The 19,909-nt window shown below is 34.1% G+C and overlaps 1 protein-coding gene across 3 annotated transcripts in view; it reads left to right on the top strand.

The window, feature by feature from the left end:
• The first annotated feature begins 1,273 nt into the window (after positions 1–1,273).
• Positions 1,274–19,909, top strand: part of LOC135837381 (diencephalon/mesencephalon homeobox protein 1-A-like) — a 158,224-nt gene continuing 139,588 nt past the window's right edge. For all 3 annotated transcript variants that reach the window (XM_065352633.1, XM_065352634.1, XM_065352635.1), the window contains exon 1: positions 1,274–2,245. In XM_065352633.1, the coding sequence (XP_065208705.1) occupies positions 1,792–2,245 (454 nt within the window). In that variant the 5' untranslated portion in view covers positions 1,274–1,791. The remainder of the gene's footprint in view (positions 2,246–19,909) is intronic.

The raw sequence follows: 19,909 nt of genomic DNA on the forward strand, positions 1-19,909 counted from the left end.
TAATCAAAAATCCTATTACTCGAATTTTAAAGCTTGACGTTGACACTTGCATCCTTTCAGCAAAAAAATCAGTTCAATGTTCAAGCTTATGCCATCATGAAAGAAGTTTTCAACGCTGCGTGCTTTCAAATACACGTACAAGGGTCTATAGCATCTTCAGTAGCTGACGAAATATGCAAATTTGCTGCGATGATTCAACGTTAAATACATAAATTCACGTTATAGGATCATTTCTCGCAGGGAACAAAACTATACTGACGTTTGTAGGTATCACGTAGGTATAGTCTTGATACACCTGGTACATATCTTTCGTTTCTCGCATCTAATGTGTAGCAATTCATTTCAAATTTCGTCGTGAAAAAAATCCCCGAGCATGGATATTTTGGACTTGGATAGGCACGAAATCTTTCCAAATAGGTTATATTTTTTTGCTTCGCTTCGGATATAGGTAGGAACAGCGGCAATAAGAAGAATTTATTCTCATTATGGAAAAATCTGTCGTCAAGTTGGCTTGTGCAGCGAGCCAGCACACAGCTTTTGGCTCTGCAGAGAGAGATACACACAGAGATGGAGGAGTCGAGTCGAGTCGAGCGCAGAGCAGCGCCTAGCCTAGCGCTGGCGAGAGAGAGAAATTAGATTAAATAGTTGCTTTAATGATTAAACAATGCGACCGAAGATACGGAATTAAATAGTTGGTTGTTGCGATGAGTTGGCGCGCATAGAAGAGAGAGAAGATAGCGGCTATTGTGTTGAACTGTAATCAGAGTCAGCCTGATTAAGGAGATAGAGAGTACCTACTACGTGTGGTGCTGCCTTCGCTGCTACCACGTATTTTTACCACCCTTACGCGAAGGGTGGCCAGATAGAACTACACTACTTCTAGAGTAGTACATGGTAAACTGTATGTAGATACGTCGCGTCGTCGTTCGACGAAAAAGCTATACTATAGTACATACAATATGCACTATAGTTGTATATTTCTCCTTGTACGAGTGATTTTTGCCTGTGCTGGCTAGAGCCAATCGCAGCCCCTGAAAAGGGCTCGAAGGTGGAGCCTCGAATTGTGGAGGGGGTGAAATGAAAGGGTGCGAGAAAAACGGAAAGAAAACCGCATTCTTTCCGTCTCTTTCTCAAATTATGGCGAGTATTTTAAAACGTATAGTAGGGATATCATTTAGGGCTGGGTCTTTTTACTCATTTAGGCCAATCGAAGTGGCAGAAGTTAGCCGGAATGCACGCCTCCGTCGAGTCTGGCTTGACGACCTGCTGTGTTTTGAACACAGTACGATTCGACCATGTACAAAACAGACGCCACTGTACCCAGTATCTTTGTATTCGGCTAATTAACGATTACGACGGTTTTTTGGCGCGTTTCGCCCGAGTATACACATAATTTTAGTATACACTTATAGATCGTCGCTTTTTCTCTCGTACCTACGCATATATTCGTCGACGAAAGTTTGATTTTTTTTTAGTTTGGTTTTTTAGTTCTTTTTTTTTATTTGGTTGTTTTGGTTTTCCTCTATATTTTTTTTCACTATTTTTTTTCTCTTTCGTTTGTATATTTATGGAACGATTTTCGCAGTATGGATAAAAATTTCATTCGGAAGCCGGTTTTGCTCGTTTTGATACCGAAATACTGCTGATAATAGAAATATCGATGCGGTTTTTTATTAATTTTTTTTTTTTACTTACGGTGTGAATGATTAATTCTTCGTTACCTATATTATTGGAACCGGTTCGCGACGATAAAGAAGCAAAGTTGATTTTTCCGCTCACTTTGAAAACACTATGAACGATGAAGAATGTAAAAAATTATCAAACGAGGATATTACTCCGGAATATCCGCTCGATTTGAAGACTTCGTCGCAATCTGCACGTTTTGTTGCGCGTAAAACCTCGACCAACACGATGCCTCAAAGGTCGCCTTTCGCCATCCAGGAATTGCTGGGATTGTCGGATTCTGGGAATGTGAACCAGCATCGAAGTCCGACCGCTGCCATATCGGCCATAACGCCTTCGTATAATGCTGCCCAAAGACCTATACCGACCTCGTGCTTTGGCCAGCATCATCATCAAATGTCCATAGCAGCAGTGAATGCTAGCCGGATGGCTTACTTTAATGCTCAGGCTGCGGTTGCGGCTGCCTTCTTACCCCATAATATGAATCCGTTGGCAGGGAGCACCCCCGGTACACCTTCGGCTATGTTAGGTTTGACTAATCATAGAGAGAATGCCGCTTCCGGTATGTGTGATTTGTTTTTTTGATTGTTTTTGTAGATTTAGATGTAGTTTTAGAACTGTAGTGTAGATGTACATGTAGGCCTAGATGTGTAAGTAAGGGGAGAAGGGAGCTATGAGGGGTATAATGGACGAGTAAAGGGGTGAGTGAGATATTCGTGGTGGTTTGAGCCAAGATATCGTCTTGGGAACTCGTAGGTATTGAAGAAATTTCCGAAAAATTGATTCGAAATGAGTCAAAGTGTAAGATGAGTGCTAAAAGATGCGTGAATATTGATTCAAATTGATCTAGGATCAACGATTATTGATAGGTTTTTGAAAAGGAGGAGAAAAATTGACGTAGATTGGATCAATTTATCATTATCAGTAATTTTTTTCCGGATTATTATCTCCTGTTTTGAGATATTTTATCTCAAAATCGGATTAGTATATGAGTATTTTTGCTATGAAAATGGTATTTTAGAATTAAAAGACTGGAACGTAAATTGGAAAAAATTTCAATTTTAGGTTTTTAAGCGATTACAGTGATATTGGGTTATGTTGATTTTCATAGAGAAATTTAGATTCACAGATTTGATATTTTGAGATGTTTTATTGCAATTTGAGAAAGTTGGTATTTTTTGCCCTAAAGTCTCTAATAAAAAACGAAAATTTGAGGCAAAAATGGAAAAATGTCAAAATTATAGGTTTTCATGCAACTTTCTATCAATTTTTGGATAAATTATTGATTTTTTTAACTTACACATTCGATATCAATGTTATTATATTCGTTGTGTTCCTCTTATCACGAAAATAACTCAGTTTTTATGTTGCATTTGATCTGGTTGCCAATCCTGAGCCTAGGATTTGTCTTACTTTGAGTCTTGTTACATTTTGAATACGATTTGAAAAAGTACTCAGAAATTTGGCCCTATTTAAGGTGTCTACAAGGTCATCAAAGTCATCAAAAGGTCATCCTTTTGGACTGTAGGTCATCAAAGTCATGAAAAAAATCATATTTTTGGACAAAAATTGAACGCAATCTCCATTAATAAAATATTCTCAAAATTGAATGATGATTTGTCAAAAATGCATGGAAATTATCAACTTCCCAGCTCCTAAACTTCACATAAATTTGGTGAAAAAATTAGCATAATCAAAATATTGCAAAAAGTGCTTGAAAATTTGTAAAACTACCATAAAAATTGTTTAAATTGACTAAAAATTGATAAAACGTTGTAAACATTGAGCAAAATTGAAGGAAAATGCTCAGTTATTGAAAAAAAAATTGTAGAAAATTACGAAAAATTGATCAAGATCGAAATGAGATGAAATCGTGAAAAAATACTTATAAAATTGTTATAGAAATCAGTCGAAAGTTATCAAAAATTGAATTGATAGAGTTTTGGTGATAATGATGTCATCAACTCTGAAATTGTGAAAAATCCTAACGTGCTGGAATTTTTTCATTATTTTTCGGTGATCAGCACAAAAAATTCTGTAAAAATCTCCAATCAAAGTTGAATTTCCAACCAACTTTTGAAAAAGGTCGTCCAAAGTAAAACTCAACTCATTCATAAAGTCATTCAAATTCATTTTTTCGACCTGATAGACATCTTGTCATAAAGTGCATGAAATCATTCATGATTCATCATATCATCATCTTATGATCAGATCATTTTTATCGTCTTTCATAAATGAGCAAACTTGGCGAGAAATCTCAAAATTTAGGAATTATTATTGTTTCGAAGTAATCTGTATTTTCCTCTTTACGTTGTGTAAAAATGAATTCTTCTGAAGGTGGTTTTCTTTGCTGATGAGCTTTGGTAGAAAATAATGGCTCCAAAAATGAAAAGCCTTTGCCTGTATTATTAAAATTATTCCTCCAGTCAGCAGATCTAATCACAGAAATTATCTAGTTTTTTTTTCAGCAATAACCTAGATTAAAAAATTCCAACTATAGGGCATGTTTTGGTTACTTGAGGAGCGATGGTTGGGGGGGGGGTGGGAGGTGATGAAGCTGCATCAAAATTCATATAGAAATGACTCAAATTCGTGAAGAACTTTTTTCAAATTTGGATCTTAAATTTTTTACCTCGATCAAAAGAAAATTCTAAGGGGACTAGGTAAGGTAATGCTCGAAGTGATCAAAAATTAGGAAAAATTATTCTTTTGAAGGGCTCGATTAAGATTTCTTCATTAAATTCTGTGAAAAAATGAAAATTATCCCATTTCGAGAGATATCTTATTCTGCGATGAGCCTTTACAAGAAGTCAACTCACCTCTGGCTCTACTATACTAAATTGTTCTTGAAATTACCAAGTTTTTTTTTTTATTTATTTCAATTTACCATAAATTAATTTTAAATCAACTGCTGCCCAGATGGCAAGATGAAACAAATGAATCATAAAATCAGTCTCAGATGATTTTGTTGGCTCGACTTACTGGAGTTTTTTTTTTCAATCATTTTCAAATGTACCTACCTGGTGAAAATTTATTTCAAAAATATTTGAGAACAATATTAAATCAGGGCTCTGGCTTGATCAAGTAATATGTTGTTTTGATTTTGATCTGAAAGTATTGAAAAGAGGAGATGGCTCATCAAATTTCATCAAAAATGTTGAATTTGTGCGAATTTGTAAATTTTAACATCAAGTCAGTTTTTCAAAACAAGAGACTAGATAAATAATTCAAAATCTAAAGTTATAAATTGAAGGCATCTCCTCCTGAAAATTTTTCATAATCAAGTTCAAGCCATCATTGAGACTACAGATGTTTTTTTTTTCTGATATTTTTATCGAACATCGTGAAAAAGTTATGATTTTTGAAAAATAAAATTCAACAGACGCTTAGGTGATTGTTTTGAAATTATGGTTCAAATTATAATCGTATTTGGCTAATTCGTCATCGTCGGTGAAAAATATATTTTTTTTTGGTTGTTGTTGTTTAAATGAATTTGGTGTGAGAGAAAAAATTTCATTCGTGAGCCTCTTCTGTCGATGTCGTGAGCAGATCTTTCAATTTTTCGTTGAATTTCTATTATTAGATGAAATTTTTGGATACATTTCGTTACTATCTGAACATTTTCCTTAAAAAAAAAAAGATGATCCTCGTATCATATTTTCCAATTGGTTGAAATTTATGAACTAGATTTCCAAAAGTTATTTATTCAGTCATTTTATGCAGGAATTTCATGTTCAAATTCTTCATTCATTTGTATAGATATTATATTTTGCTTCTGAATGAAGCAAGCACTTACTTTTTTTTGTTGTTTTGGTATTCAAAATTTTTTCAAATTGTATCTGTATTAAGTATTCATTATGCTCTGTGAGCCCCAATCGAAGGTTATAATTACCTTTGGTATGACGGTATGACTCACATTTCTGCTTATGACCTCTTCAAAAGCATCGTTTCTCTCAAGAATATATTTAATCATATCTGGAACTCCGCAGCAATGTCTCGATAGAGAAGTCCAACTTACTGCCCTCGAGAAAAAAAATATCGATGGGTAAATTCACTCGATAATGAACCTATGACGTTCACAATCGAAATCAAGGTTTAAAATTCAGTCGTACAATGGTTGATATGGATCTGTGTGATCCCAGATGCAAGCAATAATGAAATCGACTGTCGAAAATCGACATTATGCTATAAAATTTTGTTAAATACTGGTTTTTCGAATATTAGCTCATATTTTTCCTACACCATGGTAGAAAAATTGTGAAAAATCCGCAAAATTGTGAAAAATGTTACCACGCTGCGTATTTGTCTTCTGGTCCACGTATCTGGTATAATCGATTTTCCCCCTCATAAATGATCATCGACGATGAGGAAAAAAAATTACCGCGCGAGTTGGTAAATCGCAAATTCGCAATACATACCGATCTATTACGTAATTAAACCATTAAAACCGACGGCAATACGCGTAGAAACCCAATGAAAAAAAATCAAAAGTCGTCGAATACCGTGTAAAATCACATACCATCAATAACCTTTTTTGTTTTTAAAATCTCATTAATTTCCAATTATAACCGTACGAGTGCCATTACAGCGTATGAAATTTTAGTTATCGTTGTTTACATATATTGATAGTATGGCTGTTTGTAAATTTACAATGCAAATAGTACAGATTGCGTGAAAACTCGATGATTATACGGCCAGAGATACATGATACATCTGTGTGTGTGTATGAAGTGATGGGATACAGCATACAGAGAGTGGTGTGCGAATAAATTGATTTGATATCTGCGTCGGTTTGTTGATTAGTTTAATGGTGTAATAACTAGATCGTATGTAACATTTACCTATACGGTATATGTACCTCCTGTTATAGGTAGATTATGTGTATAGAGTGATGTCTTGCTTGTTTTTTGTATGGTCTGCTCTCTCATTGTAGTAGATACATGTGCTGAGCTGTCGATGACGCTGAAATTCGCAGATTTATGTACATTATACTTTCGTAATTACATAGAGGGATCGATTATTGGTCGTAATAACGACGAATTTTAAAAGGAAATTAATACTAAATACTATACGTATGATATTAATTCATTTAAATGGTCGTTACAGTGTGTGATGATGATGATGATGATGAGATGTTGTAAAGTGGATATCTTGTTTTGTGAAATTGTATGTACGATGACGTTTATCGAGCTTTTAACAAGCTTTCGGCGGAGGATAGAAAAAGTTATAGGCACGGATGATTTAACAAAATAAATAATATGTTTTCCGCTGAAAAAAAATCTGGTATTAGAAACCATCAATAAAATATGAATCACAGTGAACTGAAAAATTTTTATTTTCAATTTGAATACATTCAGTTGCATATCAAATTTATAGGTATAAAATTATTGAAGATAACTATAATCTTGATCAGTATGACTCGTAAGGTGGCTGGCTTCAAATGTGTGCCTCAAAAGGTGGTCGAAAATTGTTTCTGTGTACTCGATTTTTCAGACTTGGTATTTTTTATTGTAACTGCAGCCAAAGCTGTAAAAAATAAGTCTGCATTAGTCGAGATTTATGATATGTTTGATTTTGAGGAATTGTATCAATCATTAACGTATAGTTAAATTATCTCCAATGATGCTTGAAGATTGGAGGATTATTTATTTAGTTTCAATTATGAAATTTTCCCATTTCGAATTAATAACTTAGGTAACAATCTTGTAATGAAAGGTATTGATGAGTTGATTGACCAAGATCCGCTGTCAAATTATTGGTGTGGGATTGAGAATTCTTGATTGTTTAGTAATTGATTTTTAGTACATAATAATAATGTTGAAAAAAATTGATTGAAAAATATTGCTGGCGGTATTGACGAAATTGATTGAGTAATCACCTGTCGATAGTCAAATTGGTTGTGTCATAATTGACAATTTTTTATGAACACCTACTAATAATTGATAGGTATTGATTTACGACGTAACAGTATAGGTAGATAGGTAGGTTTTGAAAAAAATCAATCGATTTTTTAAAAAATGATGTTGACGAATTTATTAATTAGGTATAAATTGACAATTTATTTTCAATTGTCGAATAAATGATGTCTATATTGATTAATGATGAAAAAAATTGACTGAAAAACTGCTTCGGTGATACATATTGATGAATTGATTAATAAACAGTCAACAATCAATATCATAATTAGTGATCTTCGATTTGTTTGATTAATTATTGTTGATCAGTGATCTAAGAAAAAAACTGAAAAATTTTCTTACTTAGTGGTATTGATTAGGTAATTGATTAATAAAATAAGTAGTCTAACTATACTCAAAATCATAATTTAAAACCTTTGATTGTTTGGTAATTTTTATTAATTATTAATGATTCTATAAGAAATTGAAAAATTCTCTTGGTAATATTGATGAATTAATAAGTCAATATAGTCAATAATCAAAACCATAATTAACAATAATAATGATTATTTAGCAACTTTCACTCATCAGTGGTTCAAAAAAAAGTATGAAAAATTCTCTTGGTTATATTCGTGAATTGATTGAGTATCAACGTTGAAATGCTCAAAATCATTCATATCAAGTCATACAAAAGTCATGCTTTGAGATTTGTAGTCATGCAAGTCATATAAAAATTATACTTTTGGCCAAAAATCACTTGAAAAAAATTTCAATTTCAATTTCATGTTTAGGTTGAATATTAATGATGAGAATTTCAATTTTTTTTTTTTAATACTTGAAAATAATTCAATTTGAAATTTTTTAGCCTGAAAATGTTTTTATGTTTGAATTGAATGTTGAAGACGATTTTTAAAAATTTTGTTTTTTTATATGTAAGTTAATAAAAAGAAGTAGGTAATTATGTTTGAATTTTTTTCAGCCTGAAAATGTATCTTTTTCCTCAACAGTGACTCGTATGTATTTAAAAATAGGACTTACAAAAATGCAAACTTGGTCCTACAAAAGTGATAACTTTTGCTAAAATGGCTCTGGTAGAAACCCTGAATTAGTAATATTTGATTGTTTAATCATTTTCATTAATTAGTGATCAATGATCATAGAAAAAAAAATTAGGTTATAATTCAGCAATATTTGATTGTTTGGTGATATTTTTAATTAATTAGTGATACAATTTTTGGGGGTGGGGGAGATTTTCTTGGTGATATTCATTAACTGATTAATCATTAATCCCTAATCAAAATCGTGATCAGTGATCTTCGATTGTTTGGAATTAGTGATATTATAATGAATGATATTTATTGATGAATTGATTAATCAACAGTCAATTTTCAAAATCTCATTTTTATTCTTTGATAATTTATGTAAATTAGTAACACAAATAAAATCTTGATTTTTTTAAAGCGATTTTACTAATTAAAAATCCATTGCAGTATAATCACTTTGTTTTTAGGTGCACGTTCTAATTCCCTAAAGTTGCAAGATTTTTTTGCCAAACTTGCTGTCAAGGTTCTATTTTTTTTGTGCTTTTGCTCTAGTCAAAAAATACCAACTTTTGGTAAAATTCTCAAAAAAGGCAACTTCTCGCCGAAATCGCCCCAAAAGTTGTAATGTTTTTTCATTAAAATGTTCAAGCATCATAGTTTTCTGATAAAATAGTCGAGTGGTGATAATTGTGTCAAAATTGCAAGGAAATTTGTAATCTTTCTGTTAAAACGTTCAAAAAGTGTTAATTTTTGCATTGCCTGCCTGAAAAGTCTTCTTGTTTCAAAGTTTGTCAAACAGAGGTCATGTTTTTTACAAGCTACAAAATTACTTGAAACCATATTTTTTTGTCATATTTTATTTTTCCCGCCAAATGGCAGTTTTTCAATATTTTTGTCATGGGGGGGGGGGCACGCGGAGGCATCCAGTGCCCTGAAAGTGCCTCCGCAAAAAATCTCTGCGCATACTAAATGATGGTTTGAAAAGAGAATTGACTTTTGGCTCTTATCAGCTCAAAATTTTATTATATTATGTAAATTTGTACAAGGTGATCAATAAAGTCTTAGTTGTTATATTCTGGAGTTAAGCGAACCCCCCGCTCCCCCCTTCGCTGGACATTCTGATAGTTGGCGAAAATTGACAATTTTGAATGTTCAGGATGATAAACTGATAACTCTGAAACTTGTGAATTGTGTTTAAAATTGTTCAAAAATCCCTTCAAAATCAAAATCACGTCATATTTTATAATTTTTCATCTCTTACCTATCTTTCAATTTTTACAGCTTCTTAATAAAAAAAATGAGTTACAAGTACATTCGACGCAATTGTAAGGTGCATACAAATTATATACCTAATACAACTTTTTCACGCCTTTAAAGTATCATGTTGGGAAGTTATGAAAAAATTCAGGGTTTATCTCATAAAATTAGTAACTGGCTAAGTTATTAAAAAATTTGCGATTTTGTAGTCGGCATTTTCAAATATCCCCCCCCCCCCCCCTCCACTCTTCCAGTCATATTTGGTTTACTTCGCCAATGGTTATATTATCAATTTTTGAGCATTTTTGTCTCAAGTATAAAATGCACTTTTTAATAGCCTATGAATAACACATTTACCAAACTAAGACATTAATTCTTTATTATTATATGACGAATCATCAAATAATTTCAACGTCGTCATCGCACCTTTTTTTAAAAAAATTGAGAAATAATGAAATTTGAGTACTACTTAGTACTTACTCAACATCATTAGTTCATTACGATAGGTAATCATTATTATCAAAACAAGCATCGTAGAATCGAAAAAATAATTCACCAATTAGATTATCTTCATCGTAATTGAATAATATTTTAATCGCATCAATCCATCCAAACATGCATAAAAACCAACACAAAACCCTTCATTACGTAAAAAAAAAAACATTTTCTTACACGATTTTATTTACCTACAATTTCAAGCGCTATTAACCAATTAAATACAAAAGTGGTCTAGCCTATATAAAAACCTCTCTAATTAGGTCACTACGACATAACGCGACTTTAAAAAACAAAACGACCAAAAAAAAAGCTAAAAAAAAAAGAAGAAAAATCTCGCAACTCGAGGAAAAAAACACCAAAATCCGCAGCATCTGAGTTTGTAGTGCGGATATGGTACTTGATATTAGTAGAAAAACAATGTCTGAGGAGTTTTCTTTTTTTTTTCAACACGCGGTAAACAGCAGTCTGGAAATTTTTCGTTATATTTTTTAAAAGGCATTTAGATACACTTTACTCGGTTTCATTGTTATTGTAGCTTTTTAACAATTTCGATGCGGATGATGGCGATAGTGTAAGGTTGAAGTAGATGTACCCAAACTGGATGAAAAAATTTGAGTATTTTTTCTGAGGCGTTGCGACGGCCTTTGCTCTCGGCGGCACGTTGGTTTAATATTAGGTATTCTCGCAATGCTGACTGGAATTATGTGGTACCTACGGATCAATAACGTCGGCGAAAAAAAACGGACACATCGATTAGAAAACATATGCACTCGTCGTACTTTGTTTTTCCACACACTATAATACATATGAGAAAATACTATGACTAACACACACGAGTAGGGTACTTAAAATGCGCGAACGAAACAGTACCCCGAGACAACGCGACACTTGTGGGTAATTTTTCTTCTTTTTTTTTCGGTGAATTTTATTTTCCAATATTTAAGAAAACGACGATAACGCGAAGAGTATTAAACTCGAATAAAAATAACGGTGGAAGTTTTGTACACACTCTGCTAAGAGGACTATATAGTATGTATAGGGTCGCTTTAAACAAGGAATTTACTCTCTACTTACTCTATCCGTCTCTGTCTGTTTCTCGCTTCGTGCTATAAGCTATAAGCATGGCGCGAGGGGATGTTTTTCAAAGAAGGGGAACTTGAATAGGTGGAATTTACGTGGAGTGCGGTATTTGTCACTCTCTTATGGGCGAGTGTTTCGTAGAATGCGATCGAGTAGTGGTTCGTAGAGTGCTGAGGTGATATTTTTTACTCGCATGTTTGGAAATTGGAGTTTAATAAGTTGTTATCGGGGATGAGGGAACTCTGAGGGTGGGTTTTAAGGTACAGAGGTACATGGGGGCATACGAGATGTCAGAATTTTCATAAAGTCTCACACACGACAGAAGAGAAATGTTTATTGTATCTATGGATAGGTACTATATATGGGTCAGTTTATGGGTTAAATGTTTACATTCTTGGTATACAGACACAGAGCTGTGAAACGTTATACTACGAGTAGGTAGGTACTAGGTAGGTATACTGGTGTAAAATAGATTTGTTAAAGGCCTGCTTTTGGTTATATAAATGACCCGGCTTCGGCTGATAAATTAATACATTTAATATTCGTTTCCGAATCGATGGAGAGTGAATGGTAAATGTTCGCAATCGGATCGTCGAAGCGCGGATAATTTAATTACGAGATGATCGGTTATATGTAGTGTAGGGGTTTTTTCGTTACCGGGCTTATTGTGTTTTATTGTGTATTTTTCAACGATGATGGGTTTTTTTGGCGAGATGTTTGCTCGTTGACTGGGGCTGAGAGGGAGGAAATTAATGGTGTTCGATTTAATCACGTGTTCTGGTCGGAGAATTTCGCGGAGAGTGTTGGATGCTGTGTAAATGATGATGATACAAATGTGATGGAGAGAGCGGAGATTGAGGGGGAGAAGACCTTTTGAGCAAACGAGAGAAATGATATTTTTCCAGATTTGATTTTCAATGATCTCTAGTTGAAGATGAAGATGAAGATGAAGATGAAGGTGATGTGTATTTTGTTTAAATGGGAGGGAGAGAGTTGGGTTTTAATTCTATTTTCAGAGTTTTGGCAGTTTTAATTTTATTTTTTGATTTCATTTCAATTACTCCTACTTTGATTTTTAGATTTTGTTTTCATTTTTATTAATTCAATTTTCAGAATTTCCAGTTTGATTTTCAATTTTTGATTCTGTTTTTCGATTTCATTTTCACTTTTTGATAAATTTTCAATTTCATGTTCGGTTCCTGATTTCGTTTCCACTTTTCAGTCATGTTTTCTGAGTTTTTAGTTTTACTCGTTCTTTAATTTTTTTTTTCCATTTTATTTTCACCAGCTACCTATTTAATTCAAGTTTTAATTCCGATGGGGGTGGTTGAAAAATTTGGTCAAGTTTTTGACTCGTCATCATCAAAGGTGAAATTGTGTGTGTTTGAGTGCGAATTTCCCCTCCTCTTCCTCTTCCTTATGTCCCATCTTCTCCGTGATGATTTGATTGACTGGATGAAATTATGCTCTATTTACTTATGTTTAAAGACTTTGAAAAATTTTCGAATTGTCATTCTCTTGCCTGGTTTTTTTCTTAACTTTTCCTAACGGAATAGCTACCCTCATACAGGGTGTCTAAAGAAGTCGATAAATTACACGAATTGTTTTTTTGACTACCTATAGAAATAGACAGGTATAGCGAGCTTGACTTTTCTACATGATCCCCCCTTCTCAAATTGACTGCTGACCGGCCCAAAACTTTTGAAAGATACGAAAAATTAGTAAAATGGACACCTTGTACTTAGTAGGTACACATAAATGGGTCATTCCATGTTACCTTAAATTCGGATCCTCCAATTCTGGTCAAAATTTATTTGATGGTTTCTCTCAATAGGAGAGAAGGAAAATGGCTATTTCCACCCTCCCTTCCATTGGGCAGATATATGTATAGGGTGGATTTTGTTTTGTGCAGTTGACGTTTCTTGGCATGATACCTCTACCCTATTTTGGAATTTAATTTCTTAATCAGACTAATTGAGCTTTTTTGGAAGCTCAGTTTTGAAAACCTTGCCAAATTTTTGAGCTATAATGAATTTAAAAATTTGGAAAAATTTGAGAAAGCGTACTTACATTTATGATATTTATAGCTATGGATTTTTCGTGGTGGATTTGCGAAACCATTAGTAGGAGGGAGGGGGGAATTGCTGGGATCCAAAATTTTGGTCAAAATGTAAAAAAATGACAAATATCATGCAAGGCCATCGATAGCCAATATGGGTCCGAGATAAATATAATTTGGCCTCATTTCTAGGGATGAAATTATACAGCGATTTTTTGAGAGGGGGAGGGGGAGGGTGTTCACCTGAAAATTTGTCGACTGATATAGGAAAAAATACTAATTTTGCCAAATGATCACTTAAAAAAATTTCATTTCCTGTTTTGGAAGTTTGGGGATCAAATGTGAATTTTTTCATTTGAAATAAGTAAAGGACGAGATTGGTCCAAACGAAGTAAGGGCAAAAGTTTTGGGAAATTGTTTTCGCGAGGTCTTAAAAACAATGTTTCTTATGAAGTGGATTTTGAAGAAAAAAAACGAGGACAGGCCCGAACGAAGCGAGGGCGAAAACTTCTGAAAATTTGTATTTTCAGAGAACTAAAAATGATGTTTTTTTAATGTAAGGCGTTTATTTTTTGGCGTTTGAAATTTTTTGAATTTGAAAGATTTTTTTTAAGATGTTGATTTTGAAAAAGAAAAGAAAACAGGCCCAAGTGAGGGAGAAAGCTCTTGAAAATTTGTATTTCGAAAGACATAAAAACAACGATACTTATATGCGAGAAGTTAATTTTTTCTCTTTGAAATTTCGAAAATTTAATTACAATATTTGTGATAGAAATTTCAATTTTGAAGAAGAAAAGAAAACAAGTCCGAACAATGCTGGGGTAAAAGCTTTCAAAAATTAGTGTTTTGAGAAGTGAAAAAACCGAGGTTTCTTTCATCACAAGCCCTTCTTTTGCCAAGCCCTCCGGAAACCGCGGGCTCGAGGCAAACTACCCCCTTTGTCCCTCCCCCTCTCGGCGGCCCTGATATCATGCGACACATCGTTTCGTATATACGTTTCCGAGAGCGCTGAATACGAATATCAACTTATTTTTTGATTCTGCACCCTCTAACGACCCCCTTTGTGTCTCAAAACGCTCTGAAAATTGAAAAAATCGTATGCATGGTTTATTATTATAGGTTTTTAAGGGTGCTGAATACAAATAAGTATCGGATTTCTTAAAAATTGAAAAAATCGTGCAACATACTTGGAAATTGTTTTTGTTGAGAAACAGTTTTTATGAAAATCGTCTTCATTAAAAAAGTTGATCAAAAAATCACCATGATGGTTTTTTAGTTTTTTTGTTTATTTTTTTTTTGTAAATTGCTGTAAAAAAATTAAAAGTGTGATTTTTTTATGGGCCCTTAGTCAGAAAGACTGGTGTAGAAAATCTCCACTGATAATGTTTTTCGGGCAAAATTTCGCTACCAAAACAATTTTTTCAATTTTAAAATCTCAAACCTGATCATGTGATCAAACTTGAATTTGAAGTAATGTCATTTTATGTCTTTTTCTCCAAGTATTTGAGGGGAAAAATCATTGTCTTTAGCATAAAACTCTTTTTGGATAGAGGGGAGATGGTAAGCAGTTGAAATGTGTGCCTAGATTAATCGCTCTCTTCACCTCCTCCTCCTCCTCTTCTTTGACTTTGTCATTGTCATTTGCATAAATATGCGAATTTCTCGGGGTATTCGCATCGAAAAATCATTATCTTCTCCTTTCGTTCCCTTATACTGGAGATTTTTCCAAAATTCTGAAAAAATCCACCGGGTGAGCTGCTGAAGATTCAAAATAAGGTCATTGCCCCCTTTTTGGCTCCTTTAAAGAATTAAATATCATGTGGTATCTGCAATTAAAATTGGAAAAACTGCTTTCGGTTGTCAAGGTGGTTATGTTTTGCTTACTTAGGTATATTTAAATCTGCACTCTGGGAATTGAAAATAAAATCAGGAACTATTTTCGTTTATAATTCGATAAATTTGACTCTTTATCTGGTAAAGTAATCGCGTCGGAGTATCGCGCCTATAACTACGGGCACGTTCTTTATAATCCAATCCAACTGCGTGGTAATTCAATTAGGCTAAATGCTCGCTTGCAGCCCTTGTGGTCGCATCTTATCGTATCGTATCGTATCGCATTTAACCATCTTGAAAAGTCGAATAAAAAATCAAATAAATATCGGGAAAGACCTCGTTGAAGAAATTTTTCAATATAATCAAATGGCTGGATGAGCTGTCGTGATAAAAATCAGCCTTTCGTAAAGGCCTACCTTCCTGAAGGTATATATTTTTGTGTAAATAATAAATTATAAAGATTTATTCGATCGTTCTAATGGTTTCTATACCTACTTATACTTATTCAAAATACTTAAATGAAGGAGCAGGTCGAGGGTAAGGTTAGATTACCTACTTAATACGTACATACAGCGGAAAAATGTGAAATAAAATGGAAAAAACCCTTGGTAAAATGAAGTTCGAAGTGAATCGTGTAACTCGTGGTAACGATATAAGGCCATATTATGGAAACAATAAAGCTTCGGTATGTGGTATACCTACCTATACATATAGAACAGGGAAAGTGAAAAACACGCGGAAAACTTACACATATAGGAAAACATTCAGGGGAAAAGTTCCATAGGTAGGTAGGTAATGTAGAAAAGAGACGAATGTGGCGAATGAGAAAAAACAAACCGACGAAGCGACGTCGCATTGGAGGAGGAATAATTTACTTACGAATGTAAATTAACACTTTTCCGCCACCGATGGTGGTGGCGAGGCAACGGGGAAATTTTTTTTCTAAATTAATTTATTGTAAAGGGGCATTCACGTGAGAAATGTTTATAGGGTAAATACTCGTACTCTCGCACAACAGTATTTGCGCGTTTAGGGAGAAAAACGACGACGAGAAGCTGGAGGAGCATGCGCTCGAATATAAGGCGACAGAAAAGTGAAAAGGGTGAGAGAAGGATTCTGCAGCAGAATGTGTGCTCTATATCTATTTACGTACGAGGTGAATGAGTGAGTGATGTTGTTAATGACGAAGATGTCACTGTCATTGAGCGATTTAGCGTGTATTTCGTTGACCTAATGAAAGTCCAACAGGTTCCCAAGAGCTTCCGGTATTCGAGATGGAAAAAGAAGAGATATCAGTTACTCGATACGAATAAAAAAATATGTGTGGTATAGAGATGTCCTAATAAATGAATGTAGTATTCGGTTGTGGGGAAACCTACTGTGGCGATAATTACTCTTTTATGAGCCAGGGGTCAGAGGTGAAGAAATTGCGTTATTTTTTGGAGCGAAAAAGACTCGCGAACGATAGGATTAGGATTGTGTATCTGCAGGTATATAAGGTAGAGTGCTAGAATTTCTATATGCTTGCTCTGGTTTGAAGTGTTAACGAAGCCAAACAGTTGTCATGACAATTTTAATAAATAAATACACGAGGACAAAGCGAAAAGTGCGCACGAGAAAGAGAGAGATAGCCTTTTATTACGGTCTTTTGAAATATACGTAAACGTTTTTTTTTTTCGTTTTTTTTTCGTCATTTCTTTTTCTTATGTCTTATTATATAAGCTGTGCTGCGAGTGTGTGCAATGTATTGTATTCGGTTCGCACAGGTGTGATAAATAAGCGTATATATAGTTAGGGACACGTATGTCGTAATGGAATAAGATTCAAGTACTGATGCACGAAGAAGTGGTAAAACAAAAAAGTACCAAGTGAGAGGGCGTACAAAGACATTACAATCAAATGACAAGTAAACCAGTTTTTTTTTATACCTCAGTTACCTATTCACCAACACGATGGATGAGACGATAAATAGCGAGCTAATTTCGTAATTAGAGTTCTTTTTTCGAACTCTCGAGCTAGGTCGTCCTTCTGTGATAATTTTTTTCCTCCGGACTATATTTTTTCCCAACAAAAGACTCGATCATTGTACGAGCTGTTAGCTGATGGTAGATTAGATTACACTGGATCGTGATTTACCCAAGACCATCGTTGGAAAGGGAACAAAATCTTGGTGAAAGAATATAAAGCCAATGACGTAGATGTGGATGACATTTCGTAATGTGATGATTGTGATGATGATGAGATGATGAAGATGATGAGTGTGATGATGTTCGTGATTCATCATCGTTATGTGAGATGAAAAATACATATAGTAGATCAGGTAGCCTGTGTGGTTGGATTTATCGAGTACTTTGGTATATATTTGCATATAGTGCTGGATATGTTATTTAAATTGGTAATAATTAGTGACAGAATGTCCTTCATAATTTAGAGTCTTTGGTAAAATCAAATCAATAATAATTATTGCACAAGAAGATTGATCTTATGACTATTATAAGGAATGGTCTTGATAGCAATAACTAATAGCCTATTAGGTAAAAATATTGGTACCTAATACGAGTAAATATCATCTAAGTCAACCTTTTTTTTTTTTTTTACAATAAGTTCATTTATAGGTATATTAGAGAGAGGTACTACTGCTGCTGTGGCGATATATGAGATATGTATTATATTATTTAGAGAGTCACCCTTTTTTCACCCCTTTTTTTTCTATAGTCTTTTGTCAAGTTCGCACATAATAAAGCGTTAGATCTGGTTTCGTTTGTACAAGGATTATAGGTACTCGTATATGTACGACTATATGGTATACTATACTATATACTACATAGGTATATATGAGTATACTCAAAGTGCCTTACCTCTTTACCCTGCCATTCTGTCTCGTGTTGATCTGCAGTACATACTACGAACTAATTTAAAACTCAGTGACATATTTAGGGCGTTACCTTGCTCATATGTACATAGTCTTGGATTTTCACACTTGGATAAGAAACGGTCGGTGGTGTTGCGGATAATTCGAGACAGAGCCGAGAGGAAATGAGCGTTAAAGAAAATCAACACCTTATAGGTAACGATTAAAGGTACTCGTAGTTGTGGGATGGTTGAGTGAGGTGGGGTGGGGGAGGGTGCAGTGTGAAGTGAATTGTAATTGAATGGTGTTACTTTTCCACATTAAGTCGTTGTGGTTACGAGTGTAATATTAGCTAGAAAGAAATTGAAGATGGGTGTAGAGATGGAAAGTGTGACTGACTTGGGATCATGGGTGTTTTGGAAGTTGAGGTGAGATGGATGATGAAGGGAATGGTTTTGGAAAAGGTGGAGGATCAGAATCAGAGTTCGGGATCAGGTTCAATTTTTTTCTGTGCCTCTTTGTGATGATTTTGGCATAAATTTTGCTGGATACAGAAATCGAGACAGACAGAATAGATGCAGAATTACTTAGATAATTTTTCATGAAAAGTTTCTGTGCCTTTGAGGGTCGCGAAATTGCGAACAGATTAGTCTGAAAAATACCAAATTTCACCCTTAGAGCAGTCACTTCTGAAATTTATTCTTGTGGTGTACAGAAAAGATCGTACTTCGCCATGTTTTTTTTTTAATTGAAAAAATCCAAGTTGATCAATGTGACCAAATGGGCTCGAAATCGAATAAACAATCCAAAAATTTCAAACGTTCAACTCTTAGAGATCTGAGATCTACTTCACAGCTTTCCGATACTTTCAATTTTTTCTCAATTTTTCAAATCTTATGTAAGATGCAGAACTCGAGGAAATTACTATTCGAAGAAATACATTCAGTGGTTCCAATAATGCCTATAGATATCAATCTTTTGTGAACTCCTGAAGTCCTGAAATTATTTTTAAACCCAGTTTTCTTGTTTTTTGTTTCAAACTATTTTCGAAAAAAAGTAAAAATGACCCAACCTGTTCAAAAAATTTACTGAAAGTTGTTTTCATCAACTAGGTAATTCGTTTCCAGCAGTTCTGGCCTTGAACTCGAAAGATCAGGGATTAGGATCAGAGTTTCGAGGTTCAGGTTTAAAAGATCTGGTTCAGGGTCAGGGTTTAAGGGATTGGGTTCTGTTTCGGTTCAGGTTCATTGAAAATAATTGGGATCTTTTGGGGGGGGGGGAGGGGTTCAGGGATTCAAGATCGGGTTCGAACCATCATCCCTGGGTAGAATCGGGCTTGTGCTTTTCAACGTGCACGGTTCGTACTCAGTTACTTTTTTTTTTTTTTGAAAAAATGTTCTATAATTTGAATTGTTGAAGACTCACTTTTTGTCAAAAAATACAAAAAGTCTCGTCTTCGTCAAGTTTGCCAAAAAAAATTGCTAAAAATCATCTTTTTTGAGAAAAATTTCAAGACATCTTCACTTTTTTGCCAAATACTACCTAAAAATCTCGTTTGACGAAAACTGCGAAAACGTATCACTTATTTTTCAACACTTTAATTACCTACCAAAAAGTCCAACTTTTTGTTAAAAATTGGAAACATTCTTGTGTTTTACCACAATTGCTGAAAAATTTCGCTAGAGTTGCGAGAAATTTTCAGTTCTTCCAT

The sequence above is a fragment of the Planococcus citri genome, chromosome 2, assembly GCF_950023065.1.
Source record: "Planococcus citri chromosome 2, ihPlaCitr1.1, whole genome shotgun sequence".
NCBI classification, from domain to species: domain Eukaryota; kingdom Metazoa; phylum Arthropoda; class Insecta; order Hemiptera; family Pseudococcidae; genus Planococcus; species Planococcus citri.